The 19,969-nt window shown below is 38.9% G+C and overlaps 1 protein-coding gene across 1 annotated transcript in view; it reads right to left on the reverse strand.

Moving 5' to 3' along the window:
- Positions 1-5,179: 5,179 nt before the first annotated feature.
- Positions 5,180-19,969, reverse strand: part of LOC132402174 (torsin-1A-interacting protein 2-like) — a 29,058-nt gene continuing 14,268 nt past the window's right edge. Inside the window, exons 2-8 of the mRNA XM_059984851.1 lie at positions 17,432-17,494; positions 14,136-14,180; positions 13,903-13,983; positions 13,279-13,332; positions 11,726-11,782; positions 10,732-10,794; positions 5,180-7,575 (exon numbers count right to left, since the gene is read on the reverse strand). Of these exons, the coding sequence (XP_059840834.1) occupies positions 6,788-7,575; positions 10,732-10,794; positions 11,726-11,782; positions 13,279-13,332; positions 13,903-13,983; positions 14,136-14,180; positions 17,432-17,494 (1,151 nt within the window). The 3' untranslated portion in view covers positions 5,180-6,787. The remainder of the gene's footprint in view (positions 7,576-10,731; positions 10,795-11,725; positions 11,783-13,278; positions 13,333-13,902; positions 13,984-14,135; positions 14,181-17,431; positions 17,495-19,969) is intronic.

Raw genomic sequence — 19,969 nt, forward strand, 5'->3', positions numbered from 1 at the left:
GGCTTTACAGATATCATTTCCCAGCAGATTGAGCAGGAACTCCTCTGAAACTACAAGCAAGGAAAGAGAATCTCCACTCTCCTCTACGTCATCTGAAAAGGCCAATGTTATACTATTGGAGACTAAAAGCCAAACGCCTTTTAAGTGCCAATGACGTTTATCCAGAAACTCAAAAGACCTGAAGGAACATTATGAGTCCATGTGGCTGAAGAAGGGCCAACAAGCTAGAAACAGACAATCGCTGTTGCTCAGCTGAAGTCAATGTAAATTCCAGAGAATGGAACTACCAATCATGTTATCTCTCAGTCACCAGCAGGCTTGTGAAATTGTTTGCTCTGCCACCTGTTTGACACTATCACCAATTTCCTCCCAGCACAATGGGAAAGATTTTGTCCAAAGGAACTGCTATGACAGGTCACCAATCACAGCAAAGCAGGTTTCAAATGTAAAATGGGAACGGGGACTGCTCTCAGTGACATCTTTAACACTACCATGTTAGTCACACTTTCTGAAAAGTTACTCTTTTCTGCATTTTCAGTCAATGCCTTTTTAAATGACTAAAATTTTAAGCTTCATCATTGAATGGACTAACGAAGTTCACAGGCCAAGTTCACAGGCACATCTCTCCCCACCATTCGCAGTATCTACATCTAGTGCTACCTCAAGGGGATAACATCCATAATCATTCTGGGTCTGATCCAGATCTCAGTAAGTCACACACTTGTGTCAAGATCACATCCTCTAGTGATTCACTTGGTGCAATAAGGAAATCAGAATATAATTACTTCAAAGCAACAGATCGTGTTAGGTGATCCCATAGCTGAACATGACATTCAAAAATGCATCCAATATAAACTCAAGTCATGAATGTGTAGGGATCTTTACAAAGATGTTTCTGGAAATGAAGGAGTCAAGATTAGACTTAATAGTCACACGTACATCAAAACATACAGTGAAATATGGGAGTTTAATGCAATACATAATATAGAAATAAATAAACAAAATAAAATAATATTAATTAAGTAGATCAATTACAGTTGAATAGATTAAAAATCATCCAAAAACAGAAATACTATATATTAAGAGAAGTGAGGGAATGTTTAAGGGTTCAGTATCCATTTAGGAATTGGATGGCAGAGGAGAAGAAGCTGCTCCTGAATCGCTGAGTGTGTGCCTTCAGGCTTCTGAACCTCCTACCTGATGGTAACAGTGAGAAAAGGGCATGCCCTGGGTGCTGGAGATCCTTAATAATGGACACTGTCTTTCTGAGACACCGCTCCTTGAAGATGTCCTGGGTACTTTGTAGGCTCGTACCCGAGATGGAGCTGACTAAATTTACAACCTTCTGCAGCTTCTTATGGTCCCATGCAGTAGCCACCCCCCCCCCCCCCACCAGTGACGCAGCCTGTCAGAAGGCTGTCCATGTTACATCCATAGAAGTTTTTGAGTGTATTTGTTAACATACCAAATCTTTTCATACACCTAATGAAGAATAGCTGCTGTCTTGCCTTCTTCATAATTGCATCAAAATTTTGAGACCAGGTTAGATCCTCAGAGATATTGACACCCAGGAACTTGAAACTGCTCACTCTCTCCACTTCTGATCCCCCTATGAGGATTGGTATATGTTCCTTCGTCTTACCCTTCCTGAAGTCCACAATCAGCACTTTTGTCTTACTGACATTAAGTGTCAAGTTGCTGCTGCGCAACTTCACTCCACTAGATGGCATATCTCACTCCTGTACGCCCCCTCATCACCACCTGAGATTCTACCAACAATGGTTGTATCATCAGCAAATTTATAGATAGTATTTGAGCTATGCCTAGCCACACAGTCATGTGTATATAGAGAGTAAAGCAATGGGCTAAGCATGCACTCCTGAGGTGCACCAGAGTTGATTGTCAGCGAGGTGATGTTATGAGCAATCCGCAGAGATTGTGGTCTTCCAGTTGGGAAGTTGAGGATCCAATTGCAAAAGGAGGTACAGAGGCCCAGTTGCTGCAACCTCTCAATCAGGATTATGGGAATGATGGTATTAAATGCTGAGCAATAGTTGATGAACAGCATCCTGATTTAGGTGTTTGTGTTGTCCAGGTGGTCTAAAGTCATATAAAGAGCCATTGAGATTGCATCTACTGTTGACCTATTGTGGTGATAGGCAAATTGCAATGGGTTCAGGTCCTTGCTGAGGCAGGAGTTCAGTCTAGTCATGACCAACATCTCAGAATGATGCTTTCCAAAGTCTTTATGGGTAAGGTTATGCTTTTTTTTTAGCCAGGTCTTCTTACTTCCCATTCTTCCATAAATACCTTTTCTGTGGAAGGCTTTAGAGATTGTGGTGCTATGAAGTTCATCTCCAGTTGCAGCCACTGACCTCTACAGACCCCACTGTTTCCACCTCAGCAGCCTCTCTCACAAGTGCTATTCTTCTCTGGTCACTAAATTTAGAGGAACAGCCTGACCTAGGCAGTGTGGCTGTTGTTCATGTTTTTCTCACTTTTTCCACAATGGACTACAATGAGCTGTGAGGTATGCTCAGCACCTTTGAAATGGTCTTGTACTCTTCCCCAGATTTCTGCTCCTCCATTACTATTTCTCTGGCTTCCCTTGAATAGTCTTTTGTCTTCATTTTGGTTTGGTCTGTTGAAAATCTACCATGCAGTTGGACCTTACAGAGAGAGAGAGATTTATTCAGGTGACCCTCCAATCTTCTAAATCAACAAATTAGGTGAGTTGGTAAGAAAGTACACAGTACCGTACCTGAGGAAAGTTAGCATAGTAATTCCAAAAGGGATGAATTTATTTTAGTCTCTCAATTTTGGTTTTACATGTAAATGTTTAGTAAATTGTTAACAGGTTTTGCAATCTTTATTTGATTTGATACGATGCACAATGTTTTGTAGGTTACCTCAAAAATCCTAATTCAATATATTTTACATTTAGAAAATGAAACATTAACATGAAAATAGTTGTGGAAGCTGAATACATTTTCAAGGCACTCTGCTTTTCATAGGAAATGAAGTGACTGCAGATGAGAAAGAGTGAAGATATATGTTGCAAGTCTAAGATGAGATACTGAAAGTAAGAATATAAACACCAGATCAGATCAGTTTTGGTAAATTGGACTATTTGCAGTATACAAGATACAAACTTATATACTGCAGCTCATATGAAATTGGCTTCACAATTGCTCATCTTTAGTGACAAGGAGAGTGACAAACTGTTGTCACTTGCATAATAATTGTATATCAGCGCACACACACACACATACACACACACACATCATCCAATAACAGTATATCTTGTGTTAAGTCTAAGTCATCATTTTTCAGCTGGGAAAGCAACAATCACTCTGCATAGTAAATAAAGCACATCATGAACATTAGCTTTTCATTCTGAATTACTGTTCATCTTGAATTCAAACTAACTTTAAATGTGTCAGCTCTATAATGTGTGTATGTGTGTGTGTGTGTGTGTGTGTGTGTGTGTGTGTGTGTGTGTGTGTGTGTGTATATATATATAAAATATTTAAAAATCTGGAAGTTTGATAAAATAGGCATATTCTTCAAACACCAAGTGTTCGCATGGCCCACAAAGTTCATATGCAAGTCTGTAATAAGCTAACTAAGTGGTAGGACTAAATAAACATTCAATTTGATATTGTATCAACAGAAAATTCAAAGAAAGGCAACATGCCATTCTGAAGCAAAGTATGATTGGGTGTTGGAATCTGGGGTCCTCCTCACATAACTCAATTGTGCCTCCTTGTGGTTGTTTTCATGTATATCACCAGTACCAGATCATGCTGCATCAGAAACAATTTACCAGCGAATGCAGCAAAATCATACAGAAATATTATTGTTTAAAAATTGATGGAGATGTCAGCAGGAAATATTAAAACAGGTAACCAAATGCTTGAACAGAGATATTTTTTAAGGAGGGACATAAAGGAGAAAGTTAGATGCGAAAAGTTTTGACCAGTTGTGGAGCAAGTACATTTAGATATGAGGGAAAATGGGCATGGATTGCAGGAGTGAAATTGAGAAGATATTAATTTATTTAACCATTATATTCCTGGGAAACTGAATGGAAAAGCAGAATAATCCAACTTCTTACACACAGCAAGGAAGTCAATTCCATGTTATTCTTGATTATCTGTAAATATCAAAGTCAAGAACCATGGAATATATAAATTAAAACAATGATCACACTGCCACCACATCTCAGTAATAATCACAAGGTGAAACCCATTTGTTCATTTAGGCCATTAAAGATCCAGCTCGTCATGTTTCCTATACCCAAAATTGTGTTGATAGTCATTAGGTTGCAGTTTCTGAACTGGATTTAGACAGCAATTATACAGGGATTGATTCCTGGCTGGGTACTCAAAGACATCCTTCTGAACATCCCCTTGCTCAATTGAAGGGCTTTCTGTTCAAACCACCTTTAAACTTCATTCACTGAGTACAAACATCACTGGCAAAGGTCACCATCTATTGGCCATAACTCAGCTGCTCTTGAGGTGGTAGTAGTATCCTTAAGCCAACGTAGCTCACATGGCCAAGGTTTCAAGTAATTCGAAGAATGTGGTAGAGTTACAACAGTGGAACAGCGGGATCTGAAGTCAGGATAACATAGGTCTTGGAAACAATGTTTCCCATTGATTCCTCTGGTATCACATGATTGTTCCATTTCTCCTCCAGTCTCTCAAGCTCCCCCTTAAAAACAGTATGAAGCTCCTGCTATGCAGCTGGCTACAATGTATCTGAAACTGATGAAATCGGTGCAATTCAACCAACACTTTAGAAAGCAGCAGATGGACTCATGCTCACAGACTAAGATAAACATAATTTTAAAAAAATACAACTTTTATTTTTGTTATCACAAACTCTTACTACACAAAAATGCAGCCATCGTAAGAGCAGATGTCACATTTAGAGGTATCATAAAACTAGAATTCTTAACTTCTTCATTAGTATAAAAAGAAGCAAAATTAAAATGCTGTGTTTGGAATGAAATTGAAAAAGATCTTCCAGTTGTGTTGCGCTTGTGATCAAAATTACATGCCGTGAAACTTTCTTGTGTATTTATTGACTGTCTTTCAACTATGAATCTAATACAAGGCATTTTGAGAAGTCCTAAGAAAGTGAAAGACATGGAATTTCCACAAACAAAAGATTTATAGTGGTGGTCTTCAGGTCAATATTTTATTCCATATACTACAAAAGCAACCATACATTTGCTGGTTTAACAAAGCAGCCAGTGCCTAAATAGGACTGTTCCTTTGAGTGTTATTTTATTGCATTTGCTTTAAATCTTTTTTCTGTTTTTTTTCTTGGGAAAAGAAAATTAAGCCTGCTCAAGTTAAACAGATTAGTAATATTTACAATTAAAATTCCAGTTTGTGGATTAAAAAAAATACGCATTACTCTTAATTTTGTAGAGGCTTTTACCAAGATCATACTACCATGTAGTAGAGAAAGTTTAAACAGGCTTCAATAAAACAGCATGAATGTGATTCATCAAAATATTTAGCGGCTTGTATGAAAAATTAACATGTAGTTCAATATTGCCGGCAACCCCACCCTGTCTAACCAACCATTGCCACCAATTCCCATTCAACCTAAGGCACATGCAGACATGACATAAAACATGATCAAGCAAAGGGTTACATTCATAGTGCTGCAAGAATGAAACTATTAAGCTATTGACTTTTCCTGGGGGTTTAGAAGGGAGAGAGGAGAGTGGTTAGTGTGGTGGGAAGGGAGATGGGAACTAACAGTTCACACATTACCTCTGGATTATACAATTATTGGCATAGTTTGTAAATCACAACATGAAATTGAGGCTTTAGGAGGATTCCTAATTCTCTAATTAATATTAAGACATATCAATGAACAGTGGTCTACTTATTACAGTCTGTTTGATCTGCACTCCACTCTGCTCAACTCCAGTTTCAGAAGAATTGGAAGTGGTTGGTTGAGAATTGCATTCAATCCGTTGAGACAACTCTTTTTGCATATGTTAGAATGACAGAACTGCCGGGCAACTAGTAACTCAGTTGATCTATTTCCTGCCAATAGTTATTTCTGGGGTCAAAGTGAGGGAGAGGTCTATCCATCTTGCCCTTTTTAAAATCTATTCCTTAATCTATTTCATGCACCCATCCCAAGTGAAAAGCTAGCTGACCCACCAAAATCATTTACATCAGCTGCCAGTGTGTCCAATATCACCCATATCCATATTTCTATTTTAAATCACTGCATATTAGTTGAGATGGTCTTTAATGCTGTGATACAACAACCAGCCATCACTGCACAAGTAAAACATGGCATTAAATGAACACTAATCACCGGCATGAGGTCTCCAGTCAAACTGTTTAATGCAAGACTCAGCTTGGGTGAAGTAATGCATTATGAATTAGGAAAGTGGGAGGGTCTGTGCATATCGAATCTCCTTTTTTTTTGTTACAACACTAAGTATCCAATTAATATTTTAATACATTATGTCACAATTTTGATTTGTTTCTAACTTTAGATTTGTAAACTGTCCTTCCATTAAAAACAGAAGGCAGTATCTATTCATGTTGGCGAGACCTTTCTGCTCCGGTGTTTATATTCCCTTTAAGTGACTAAGATCAGCCTCCCTCACCCATGACTCATCATTTGAGATTTCTGTACTTGTACTTGACAGAAACAGGTGTAGAGGAACCAGGAGGAGGGAGGTAGGGTGATTACGGATGAGGAACAGGAAATCAAATGCAAGTGTTTAAACTTCCCTTTGACTTCACTTCCCATACTCTTTCAAAACACAACCTCCCTCCTCTATCTCACGAACTGGTGCCACTGGGAGCACAACATGTGCAATGCGACTCCACAGGCCGCTCAGTTTGTCAGTGTCCATGCCTTGACTACCTTCAGAAGCAGAAAACCTCCTTATCAGAAAGTCACGGACCTTCATTTCCAAAACTTTCAGGCTAACGTCTGGTGCCAACTTCTCCTCGTCCAGGAGAATAGTGATCAGCAGGGCGATTGCCTTGTAGGCTGCGTTCTCATGGTCACAGTACTTGTAGAAGATCAGGGTGGACAAAGGGGGAAGATCCTGGAAGTGGTGAATGACTGCTACCTTGCTGCCTTTGTCAAACCCAGATGACAGCTGGGTATCCACCTCCAGTTTCACACCATCACTGTTCTGGCCACTACTAACAGTTGCATTGACTTCCACCGCTGCAGTCGCATTGAGGGCTGAGGAGTAAGCATCGGCAATCCGACGAGTGAGGCACCTCAAGGTCTTCTGCCCATCTGATGCAGCTACAAACATCAGGATGGCAGGTTTCTCATGCCGGGTCAGATTAATATGGTTGCACATTGTGATCCTGCTTCTCTTCCACAGTACTGACTGCTGTCCGTAGAACAGGGCCTGAACCTGCTCAAACTTGTCTAAAAATACAGTTAGTGTTGTCCTTTCCACCAAAGTAACAGACTGGGGCGCATTCATCAGCAACAACACAGAGAAAAACACCACTACAATCATTAGAATGAAGATCACATTCTTGTTTGAAGTATCAGCACTTCCTAAAGTGGAAAGAGACAGAAAAATTAATGTATGTTTAAATAGTCAGTCACCTGCACCATACTGCATAGAAACTCAAAATAGTACCATATTTGCAACTGAAACTGTGTATGTTAGCATACTAAGATTATACCTGCCTCAAGATACCTGTACCAGCCCAGATGGGATGTCAGAATACTGAGAGAAAATCTGTACCTCTCAGTGCAAGATGACACTTGTCCCATAACAGTGGAGACCACACATAGAGTAACTGCAGGATGAAATCCTAACTAACTTCCTCGAAGATGTTCCCATTCTGTATCAGTTTACTTTTACCCCATTCAAGTGCATGGGCATCACTGAGATCCATAATCGCCTTTAGTGAGCAGATTTTTACACTACTGTAGTCGTTGTGAAGGAATTTACAGACATAATTCTAAATTGTAGCATTCAGCTGTTGTTTCAAGTTCATGAGGAAGAATTTCTTTTGCCAGAGGGTGGTGAATCTGCAGAATTCATTGCTGTGGAAGCCAGGTTACTGGGTATACAGTATTTAAAGTGGAGGTTCTTGATTGGTAAGAGTACCAAAGGTATTGGGAAAAGGAAGGACAAGACGGAAAATAAATCAGCCATGATTGAATGGTGGAGAAGACTCAATGGGCCAAGTGGCCTATTTCAGGTCCTACAGTATGTCTTATATTATCTTAATAACATTTATTAACTTTTTTTATTAAATCTGCATTGGTCCTCTCTCTTGAGAGTAACAGCTGTGCTGGGGAATGAGGTTACACACTGATGATAAACAAATGCACTACTAATGGTCCACAACAGTCCACGGATGTTTGCTTTGAATTGCTCAGTCTGCTCTCCATCTTTTCAGTTTAGCATTGGGGAAATGTTGGTCAATGTTAAGAATACTGAGAGGAAATCTGTACCTCTCAGTGCAAGATGACACTTGTGTCCCATAACAGTGGAGACCACACATAGAGTAACTGCAGTATGAAATCCTAACTAACTTCCTCGAAGATGTTCCCATTCTGTATCAGTTTACTTTTACCCCATTCAGGTGCATGGGCATCACTGAGATCCATAATTGCCTTTAGTGAGCAGATTTTTACACTACTGTAGTCATTGTGAAAGAATTCACAATAAGCAATGTGCTGCCGTTACTACGACTATCTTGGACTAATGTACTCTCTACATGTGAATATTTAAGGATAAGATAGGATATTACACTCAGATGTACTGTGAAGGAACTTTTGTCTGGTATGGAAACTTAAGTGCACAGGAACGTAAAAGGCTACAGAACAGTGGGCTTGTCAACCACTGAGGACATCTACAACAGGCAACATCCATCTTCAGGAGACAGCAACCATCATCAGGGATCCTCACCATCCAGGCCATGCCATCTTCTCAATACTGCTAGCAGGTAGGTACAAGAACCTGGAGACTCAGCCCACGGTTCAACAGCTTCCCCATGGTCATCAGGTTCTGGAATTGTCTGAGAAACCTTAACATTATCTTGAACTATTATTTTTCTGTCACTCAATTTTGCACGGGTATCATTATTTATTTTGTTGTTTATTTTACACACATGCATAATTTATGTTAGTTTATGTTAACTCATGTTTGTCCTCACTCTGTGCTGTTGCTGCATGTTTGCCAATGACAACAACAAACTTGAATTTGATGTTAGTTGCCATAGACTCAATCTAGCAGCCAAATTCTGCAGGATTCTGTCAGCTCAGCCAGCAGCTGTCAACTTAGTGGAGACAAAGAGAAGGTAAATGCTTGAATCTGGACTAACATACAATCTGCTTGAAGAACTTAGTGAGTCAAATGTTATCTACAGGGAGGAAAGGTATTGTTGATGTTTCAAGTTGAAACTCAACCTGGCTATCTGTCCCAGTTTAATTATATATTACTAACTTGTAGTAGGTTTGGAATATTTATCGACGGCAGGGACATTCAAAAACATGAAAAAGAAATTGACAGCTTTGAAAAACAGAAAACCCTGGGCCCTGACAAATAACTTTCATATTATGAATGGACTACTTCCACCTTATCCAAGTGATTAGGTCATAGTACACACAGAGCCAATGTGCAAGTGAAACCTCTTGGTGTTACAAAGGGACCTTTCTATCCACAACTCTCCATTTAACTCCTCCATCCCTACTAAGTCATCTCCTTCTCAAAGTACTTTTCCACACAACTTAAGGACGTTCAACATTGATCTTTTATGTCTTCCCTTCCTACCTCTTGCAGACCCAAACTGAGCTTCCAGATGAAGTAGCAATTCACATGCACTTTTTCCAATTCACTGTATTAGATCAAGTCCTCATAACGTGATCACGTCTACATCAGAAACTCTAACCACAGTTTCGGGTGACTATTTTACAACCCTGAGCTTTCACTGCCTGCCACTTTCATTCTCTGTCCCATGTATATTTTAATGTCTTACACTGTATGGCATGAGGAGAAGCACAACGGTTTCACAAGAGGATTCAATGCAGCCCTCAGGATCAAATCTTTTAAATTTATTTCTTAATTTTCCTGTCTTCAATTGCTTATTCCCCACCCCAGATCAAAAATCTGCAGATGCAGGTCAGGCAGCAGCTGTAAAAGGGAAAAGGACAAAGTTTTAACTTGAAGACGGTGTCAGTATTTAAAATGCCTGATGGCTGCACCCTATCACAGGTATTTCCTCAGAACTCCCCACCATCCCTCCTTCTCTCTACCACTCACTCTTTCCATTTTTCTAAATCTGATGAAGAGCTTTTAACCTATAACATTGACTGTTTGACTCCACACTGACGCTGCTTGACTACCAGTGCAAACAGTTTGCTGCTATTATTTCCAAAAACTTGTTTTGGTTGAATCAACATTTGAGGGAGGCAAATTATTAAAAGTTTTATAATTTACAACATCCACATATGATCACATTATTAAAGCCACATACTTGACATAAACGAACAGATCAGTCAGGTGGTTAACTTTCTACATCTGCAAAGTTTCACATTAACTATTGGCTGCTTCTTTCAACAAACACTTACAAACTGCATTATTACCCTAAATTTTAAACACTCCAATCCAGATTTTAAATTTCTGTCATTGAGGCCAGGAAACTTTTCACATTTCTTCTACTGCTGGCATAAACTCAAAAGTGAATAATTAAATACCTTCCTGTGCAAGTTTTCTGCTTCTTTCATCTTCCTTTGGGGGAAGCTCAGTGCGAGGCAGTACTGTAGAAATAAACAACCAAAAGTAAACCTGAGGCTGCTGAAAACAGCAAACTGCTGCATTCTCTGAGATATCACAAATACCATTACAACATACATTCAGATAATAAACCCAATTATAATGCAAGGTAAACCCAGATTACCAAATCTGCAATAATTCTCTTGTCTGCAATAATTGTCATTTGCACTTAAAAGTCAAAAACACAACATACATTAGACAAGTGTCTAAGTGTCATACATTAGACATTTGCAGAATGTCTTGAAAATCAGGAAATGTTCTATAATGAAATAAATTGGCACAATTTCCTCAATGGTCTTGTTGAAATAAGAACTCCTTTAACCCGATGGGGTGCTGAATAGTAAATTTATCACAATAGGAGACGGAGATAGACAATTATTGAAGAAACTGCAGAGCAACTCTCAGAACCTTATGATACCCCAAATGTTAAACACCCAATGGAGTACAGTTCTAAAAAAAAACACCCTGAAAACATGCAAAGACTTTGATAGTTTTAAACCTTTAAGACCTACCTGAATACAGACAGGACCCTGTCTTAACAGCAGATTCAAAGGATAATATACCACTCACCTCAAAACAATACTAGAGTGTAAACCCAAATTATTTATTTTAATCACTTAATATTGGTTGGAACTCTCTGGTCCAGCATACAATAAATCTGCAGTACAACAAAATTAATTCTAAGATATAATTATGATCTAAACTAATCTGTTACTAAATAGTCCATGAGTGTAACTTCAGCAGTCTCAGCCAACAGCTTTCTGGCTTCCTAAAACTTCAGATTACTGACAGTTATAAGGAACAAAACACTCACTACCCCGTGCAGTGTCCTGTACTTAAAAAAAAATTCTCCTCAAAACTCAATATGAACCAAAATAGAAAAAAAAATCATAACACAATACTGTTTTGCTTTACCTGGAGGTACAAGCTTAGTATTAACTTTACTTGATGGAGTTACATCATCCTTTTGACCTAGAGGAAAAAATTAAATGGGTTAACAATATTTGCAAGTACATGTATGTAATGAAGTGATTGAGACAATTCAAAGATTTTAAACTTTGAGTACCTGGGCAATTTCTCCTGGGCAATTTCAAGCAGAAAGCCAAATTCAATCTATTATACATTATAGATTATCTTAATTTTTAAAACTAGTCACAAGCTAATTCAACTGAAAATTTTAAGAAGTACTGATGCTGGAAATCTTAAACAAAAAATGCTGGAAATGGTCAGCAAGTCAGGCCACACCTGAGGGAAGAGAAAGCACTGACGTTTCAGACGGAACACCCTTGGTTAGAACTGTTGCTTCTTCAGCACCTTGCTCATTCTCAAATGTTTGAAAGATTAAACTAAAATACAGCCAGAAATGTTCTTAGAAAAGAAAGCACTTTGACTCTAGAAACAGATCAAGGGTTTTTGTCTTAATATATGAATGTGGGACTTCAGCATAATCTTAACTGCAGAGCAATTTAATGTTGCAATGAAGAGCCCAATTCCATCCAACTATTCTATCTTTTGTTGAGGAAAGATAAAAGATTCCCCCCCCCCCTTTGTATTCCAAAAGCAAATGAAAATTATTCTGATGCTTCCAATTTAGAGTGTATGAAACTAGTTATCATGAAATAGCCAAAGTTCCAGCATCTCAGGAACACAATCCACTGCACACAACATTCATTCACTCATTCCTACTAGAAAATAATATTCTTAAACACAATCTTACCCAGATCTCAAAACTCAATATTGATGAATTTCAACAGAATTTATTTTATAGAATATGGAAAGGCAGTATTTCAATCACAAACAAAGATAGTACTTTCCTATTTCGTTCACCTACTTTTGCTCAGATTGCAGGAAATTAACTCACCCTTGACAGTGCATTCATCATAATGACACTTAACACAACTCTGCAAATACAGTTCTGCAACTTAAACATTCCAGTTTCCATATTTGGCTTTCAGACGCTTTCCCTACAAAAACTTATTATATAAATTATTGAGAGAGAGCCTTTAAAGTTTTATGATATTCCAAAGCACATCATTGTCAATTTAGCTGATAAAATCTGGCACAAGGCTCCATACACTAGAATTAAGAAATGTGACAATTAGCTTGGACAAGAAGATGAAAATGAGATCATATGAAGGTACTCATACTTTTTTTCTCTCTGGCCATACTTCAACCCTCCAAGAATTCTGTGTTCTTCCAATTCTAGATCCCAATTTGATTGGTAAGTTCAATAATATTTTCGTTCTGAATAGATCTCTCAAAGGGCCAGCATGTGCATAGTATGTCAAACACCCCTCTCTCTTGTTCTATATGATTTTATAACTTTGCAAACTTAACAGGTTAAACAGTGGTTAGCAATCTGATAAGTAAAGAGCACTTGAATGACATTTGCTCAGTCATTTCAACACTCAGTGACATCCTCTCTATACAACTATCACTTTACCACACTCAAATAACAAGACACCAACCTTGAGTTGAACGAAGCGGTCTTCGGCTTAAGTTAGGTTGTTGGGGATTTTGATCTGCAAAAATATGTATACAAGTTCATCAACAAGTTAAGCTCAACTGTTTAATTCAAATTCCTGTGCATGTACACAGGCATTTGTTACTGATTTTTCTCAATAGTGATCCACAGAAAAATAAATAAAAGCATATTTTGAGATCTGCCTTCAAGGACATTAAAACTACTAACCTTCAAAAGGTCAGAAAAGAAAAAGAAAAACATTGGTCAAGAATCCAGTACTCAATAGCTACCTGGCAGCTCTTTTTAGAAAATCTAACTATGTGGTCATTTGTTATGAAAAATTGGACAAGAGTAAGGGAGGGGAAATGGGAATTAGAGGGAAGGAATTGATGAAAAACGCTGCTAAGTCCAAAATCAGCTGCACATTCCTCAAGCAGTGAAGCACAGTAACCACTGATTGTCCATCAATCTGAATGGGGAGGAAAATCACTCAAGTATTGATCCAATGACAAATTACGACACAATCACTAATAATTCTACTATATACATGCTAGCATTGACACTTGAAATGAAAAAGCCAATTTTCTGGAGTGAGGCTAAATGTGCTCACTCTGTGAGAATTCTATACCTGATGAAGTGCGAGAGCGAGTCCTGCTAAATATTGGTGAATCCCCAGCTGCTCCCAGATCCAAAGGTGAGTCAGTGGTTTCTACAAAAAGAAAAAAAAATCAAAAGCATCAGTATTGATAGATCCCTACTGGAAATTAGAAAGCCACTGATGTCCTCAAAGCCAGATTTCTCCAATATCTAAAGGTGAACATCAGATTAAAAAAGACAAACATTTTATGCACATGCACTTACCTTCATCTAATTGGTCAGAGTCAGATTCACTTTCAGGACTCACATCTAAAATAAAAGAAACATACCTCAGATGCTGAAGCATATACCAAGGAATCATCAGAAATACAGGATTATACATGATGTACATATATAAAACTTTTCCCCAATGCCTAGGTGATGGGACTATGGCAGCATTTTCATCCTTGGGAGAAGATGATGTGGAAGAATTTATCTAACTTTCCAAACAAGGCAACTTCTTAACTTGAGATAGGATTACAAAAGGGGAGAGGAGAGGACACAGATCAGAACATAACCATTTATTGCTGATACTTTGATCTACAAAAGATCACTTTTGGAAGAAGCTCACGATTCTACTACTTGGTTCTGCATCAGTAACTTGAAGATAATACAATCTATCGTCTGCAAAATTTCCTCCTGCATTTTTTAAAATCTAGAATATTACTGAGCACAACTCCAAACATAGTCACTCTGTTTATCAGATGATATTCCTTCCTCCTTCAGGGAGTCTGAGTCAAAGTCAGAATCATACAACACAGAAACTGGCACCTCAGCCATCTTGTCCATGCCGGTCTTGAAACACTCAATCAATACTAATCTCAATTTCCAGCATTTAGTCCATAGCCTCCAATGGCTTGCAATTCTAGTTGCCCATAGGTCTCTACTTTCACCATCCCCCCAGGCATATTTGATATTCCGTCCACCCTGTGGATAAAAAAAAACCTTCAAATCCACTCCAAACCTTATATCCCTCACCCATTTCATCAACTCAAGAATATCATCCTGTACCTTGGAATATCCCCTGCACAATACCCATAATTTTCATGCCAACTATGAAATTACTCACTACATTCATATTCACATTGTTAATACGCAGGACAAACAATAACAGCTCCAACACAGGTCCTTAACTAGTGAACAAGCTTTATTTTATATATTAGTATTAAGAGCAACAATTTGATTACAGCACGGAAGGTCACACTACAGATAGAATGACTTCATATCTTCTACCATGCTTCAACAAGTGACATTATTTTAATATATAAAAACACACACAAACATAAGAAATTCTGCTGATGCTGTAAATTTAAAGCAACATACAGAACATGCTTAAGGAAATCAGCAGGTCAGGCAGCAACCATGGAGATGAACAGAACAGAAAGGTATACTGGTATCTTCCCCCTTCTTTTTCAGTCATAAAGAAAGGCCTTTCCCCAAAAGATTAACTGTTCATTTCCATGGATGCTGCCTGACCGCCTGAGCTCTTCCAGCATTTTGTGTGTGTGACATACACACACTTATTATAGTATTGCAGAACATTCCACCCTAACCACTATTAATGATTCGTTTTTAGCTCGAGTTGATGTCTACCTTTTTAACAAAAAAAAACTCTAAATTAATATCCCAGTTTAAATAGTAGGTTGACAGGCAAAGTCTGCAGAATGTATCAACTCCAACTGATGTTGTTAATTGGCCAAGGTCCATCGTGAAGAAACTGATTCAAGTCACTAAAACTAAGAATCTTTCAAGTATCCTTTTCACCACACACAAAATTCCTAAATTCCAAATAAAAAAAACAAATTGCAGGCTATTTATAAATCTCTTAGTCTTGACATCTTACTAATATTTTGTTCCCGACGTCAGGAGCTATTCTGCTGTGCAGCAAGCGAATGACATACCAAAACTCACATAAAAAGAGACAAATTTAAATCTCACTCAAGTCTGTGACTTTATGATAGAATCCCAACATGAAGGTCAGAGCTTCCAAACTTTTGTTCTCTCTTTAAGGTTCCTCCATGTCAGATTTAATTTTGTGAGCTCAGAAGAACCAACTCTAGTGAAAAAGAGATAATCTAATCCACTCATTAATTTACCAATGTACCTTAAGTATCAAACTGCACTTGATGTTAATTCTAATGATTATGCAAAATACTCAATACCTGACCAATCGTTTGTTCGTCATATTTTTTTCTCCATCCGATCATCACAAATTACTCAACCCATAGTTGAGGTCGAAAGAGTTGAGAACTTACACGTTCCTCGGGGTGAACATCACCAGTAGCCTGTCCTGATCACACAACATTAATGCCATATCCCAGAATATGCACCAACATCTATATTTCATCAGGAAGAAAAAGAAATTTGGCGTGTCCCCTTCCAGATGCACCATAAAAAGCATCCTGTCTGTGTTTGATATGGCAATGACGCTGCTTGTGATCAGAAACTGCAAAGAACTGTGCACACGGCTCAGTATATCACAGAGACAAGTCTCCTTTCCATGGATCCTGCCTGTATTTCTTGCTGCCCAGTAAAGCAGCCAGCATAATCAAAGAGCTCACCCACATCTCTGCCATCAGGCAAATGACACAAAAGCCAGAAAACTCATACCAACTGGTTCAAGGAGACCTTCTACCCTGTTATTAAAAGTCTATTAAATGGTTATAGAATACCATAAGATGGACTCTTGACCTCACAATCTACCTTGTTATGATCTTGCACATAATTGTTTACTGCTTTGCACTTTCTGCGTAACTTATATTGCTATTGTTTTAACAGTTACTCCCTCGGCGCACTGTGCATTGAATGCAAAGCAAGCTTTTCACTTTATCTCAGTGCACGTCACAATAACAAACCAATTCCAATCAAATTTTGCAACCATGAGATGATAAAATCTGAAGAAATTGATGGAGAAAACTAGCCACATCAGAAATGTCAGAATGGTGAAAAATTGTGGGTTGAAAGAAGTTGTAGGTTTGTCAGTTTGTGCAAAAATACCAGTTTCCGAGAAAATCCAAAAGGTGTTTTTATAGACACACATCTTTAAAATAACAACTATTGATTGATGAGGTGGCCAAGTACTACCCACTATTCTTCTGATGTTGCAGATTCCAAAACTAACTCAATAACCAACAGAAATGTAAATGTTTCCCTTATCAAAAAGGCAGTCAGCACAAGGGCCGTTAGGATGGAGCAGTAAATGCCAGCGTTGCTAGAAGCACCCAGAGTCCAATTAATTAAACTTAACAAATCAAATCTTTTATAATTTTCCAGAGCTTGTCTTTTCCCCAAATGACTGCCACATTTCCACATCACAGCAAATGCAGTCCTCTATTACACATCACAGTAGTCCTTCATTATCTGTGTTATGCTTTGGTATATCAAAATTATCAACAGCATTTTACATTTACTCTACATGTTTCAACCTAGCCAAATAACAGGATCATAATGTATTAACAATTAAAACATGTATAATTAATAAACTTTACAGTGTATAACAAATTGAAATGTCCAATACATACCCTTCACTGGATTACAATCCACTTCATCTGACACTTTTATGTTTGGCGAATATCTACGCCTCTCTGTAAAAGAATTAAGAGCAACAATTTGATTTCAGCACCAAAGGTCACACAACAGGTAGAATGACTTCGAATCTTCTACCATGCTTCAACAAGTGTCATATTAAACCACCTATTTACTAGTCTCTGACACTCCTCTTCCCTTTCTCAATCTGTCTTCAGAATGTCTGGAAGCAGACTGTCTTTAACCAAAGTACTGATTCTCAGTTACCTTCACCATACCTCTTCCTACCCTGTCACTTGTACAAATGCTATTGCTTTCCAGCAGCTCCTACATTTCTACCTCATCTGTTCAAAGGATGAGGCTTTTTTTGGGAAAGGGAATGGGAACCAGAACGATACATCAAAGGATGGTACTGTTAGTTGAAAGATAGATGCAGCTTGTAGACTGACTGTGGAGTAGGACAGACAGTTGACTGGGTGCAAATTGTTGGATGGGTTGAAATGTGTCAATTTTAATACAAGAAGTATTAGGAACAAGGATGATGATTTTAGAGCATGGAATTATGATGTTGTGACCATTACAGAGACTTGTCTGTCACAAAGGCAGGAATGGTGCTGGATGTTCCAGGGTTTAGATGTTTCAAAAGAGACAGGGAGGGGACCAGGCACAGAGTCTGGTGGTGCGGCTCAGAAGGGAAGTGGGGAGAAGAGGACAGCAGTAGTGATAGGAGATTCCATAGTTAAAGGAGTAGACATAACATTCTGTGGATGTGATAGAGACCCTGGGTGGCATGTTGCCTCCCAGGTGCCAGGGTCCACAGCATTCTAAAGGCAGAGGGCAAACAGCTAGAAGTCTTAATACATATTGGCACCAATGACATAGGTAAGGGAGGAGGTCCTGATGGGCAAATTTATGAAGTAAGGTAGAAAGCTGAAAACCAGGACCTCCATGGTAGCAATCTTGATTTGGCAGATGAATGCATGGCTGAGGAACTATTGTAGGGGGCAAGGTTCAGATTCCTGGATCATTGAGATCTCTTCTGGGAAAGGAATGACTTGTACAAAAGGGACAGGTTACACTTGAACCTGAGAGGGATTCTAGTCAAATTTACTAGAGGGTTTAAACTGATTTGGTGGGGGGATGTGAACCAGAGTGATAGGACTAAGGATGGGACAGTTGGTATACAAGCAGAGTCAGTGTGTAATGAGATGGTCAGGGAAATGATAGAGCAAAATTGTAATTGGTGGGATGAAATGCAGTGTAATAGGGGTCAAAAATCGAAAAGGGTGACAAATACAAGGCTGAAGGTGTATATCCAAATGCAAATAGTGTACACAATAAAGCAGATGATCTTGTAGCGCAGGTACTATGTTGTGGACATCACTTAGTTGTGGCTAAAAGAAGATTATAGTTGGGAGCTTAACATCCAAGGATACATATTGTATGGAAAACACAGGCAGGTAGGCAGAGGGGGTAGTGTGGCTCTGTTGGTAAAAAATGAAATCCTTAGAAAAAAGTGACATAGGCTCAAAAGATGTGGGATCATTGTGGGTAGAGTTAAGGAACTACAGGGTAAAAAGACTCACATTGGAGCTACATATAGACCTCCGTACAATAGCCAAGATGTGGGCTACAAATTACAATACAAAACAGATAAGGGATGTCAAAAGGGCAATGTTACAACAGTCAGGGGATATTTCAGTAGATTGGAAAAACCAGGTTTGTGCTGATTTTGGATTCCAAGAGAGCAAATTTGTAGAATGCCTATGAGATAGTCTCATCAGCAAGAATGACGAGTCAGCATACAGAGAGGAGGTGCAGTGGCTACAGACTGGTGCAAAGCCAACAACCTGTCTCTGAATGTGAACAAAACAGAAGAGATGGTTGTTGACTTCAGAAGAGCACAGAGCAACCACTCTCTGCTGAACATTAATAGCAACTCTGTAGAGATCATTAAGAGCACCAAATTTCTTGGGTGTTCGCCTGGCGGAGAATCTCACCTGGTTCCTCAACGCCAGCTCCATAGCCAAGAAAGCCCAGCAGCGTCTCTGCTTTCTGCAAAGGCTGAGAAAAGTCCATTTCCCACCCCCCCATCCTCAACACATTCTACAGAGGATGTACAAAGAGCATCCTGAGCAGCTGCATCACTGCCTGGTTCGGGAATTGCACTGTCCCGGATCACATGACCCTGCAGCGGATAGTGAGGTCAGCTGAGAAGATCTTCGGGGTCTCTCTTCCTGCTATTACAGACATTTACACCACCCCTGCATCCGCAAAGCTAACAGTATTGTGAAGGACCCCACGCATCCCTCATACAAACTCTTCTCCCTCTTGCCATCTGGCAAAAGGTACTGAAGCATTTGGGCTCTCACGACCAGACTGTGCAATAGTTTCTTCCCCCAAGCCATCAGACTCCTCAGTACTCAGAGTCTAGACTGACACCTACATCATTTATTACTATATTGTCATTTGTCCTCTACTGCGCCTATTGTTTTGTTTATTAATTATTGTACCGCCCTGCACTGTTTTATGCA

Source organism: Hypanus sabinus, chromosome 11 (genome assembly GCF_030144855.1).
Source record: "Hypanus sabinus isolate sHypSab1 chromosome 11, sHypSab1.hap1, whole genome shotgun sequence".
NCBI lineage: Eukaryota > Metazoa > Chordata > Chondrichthyes > Myliobatiformes > Dasyatidae > Hypanus > Hypanus sabinus.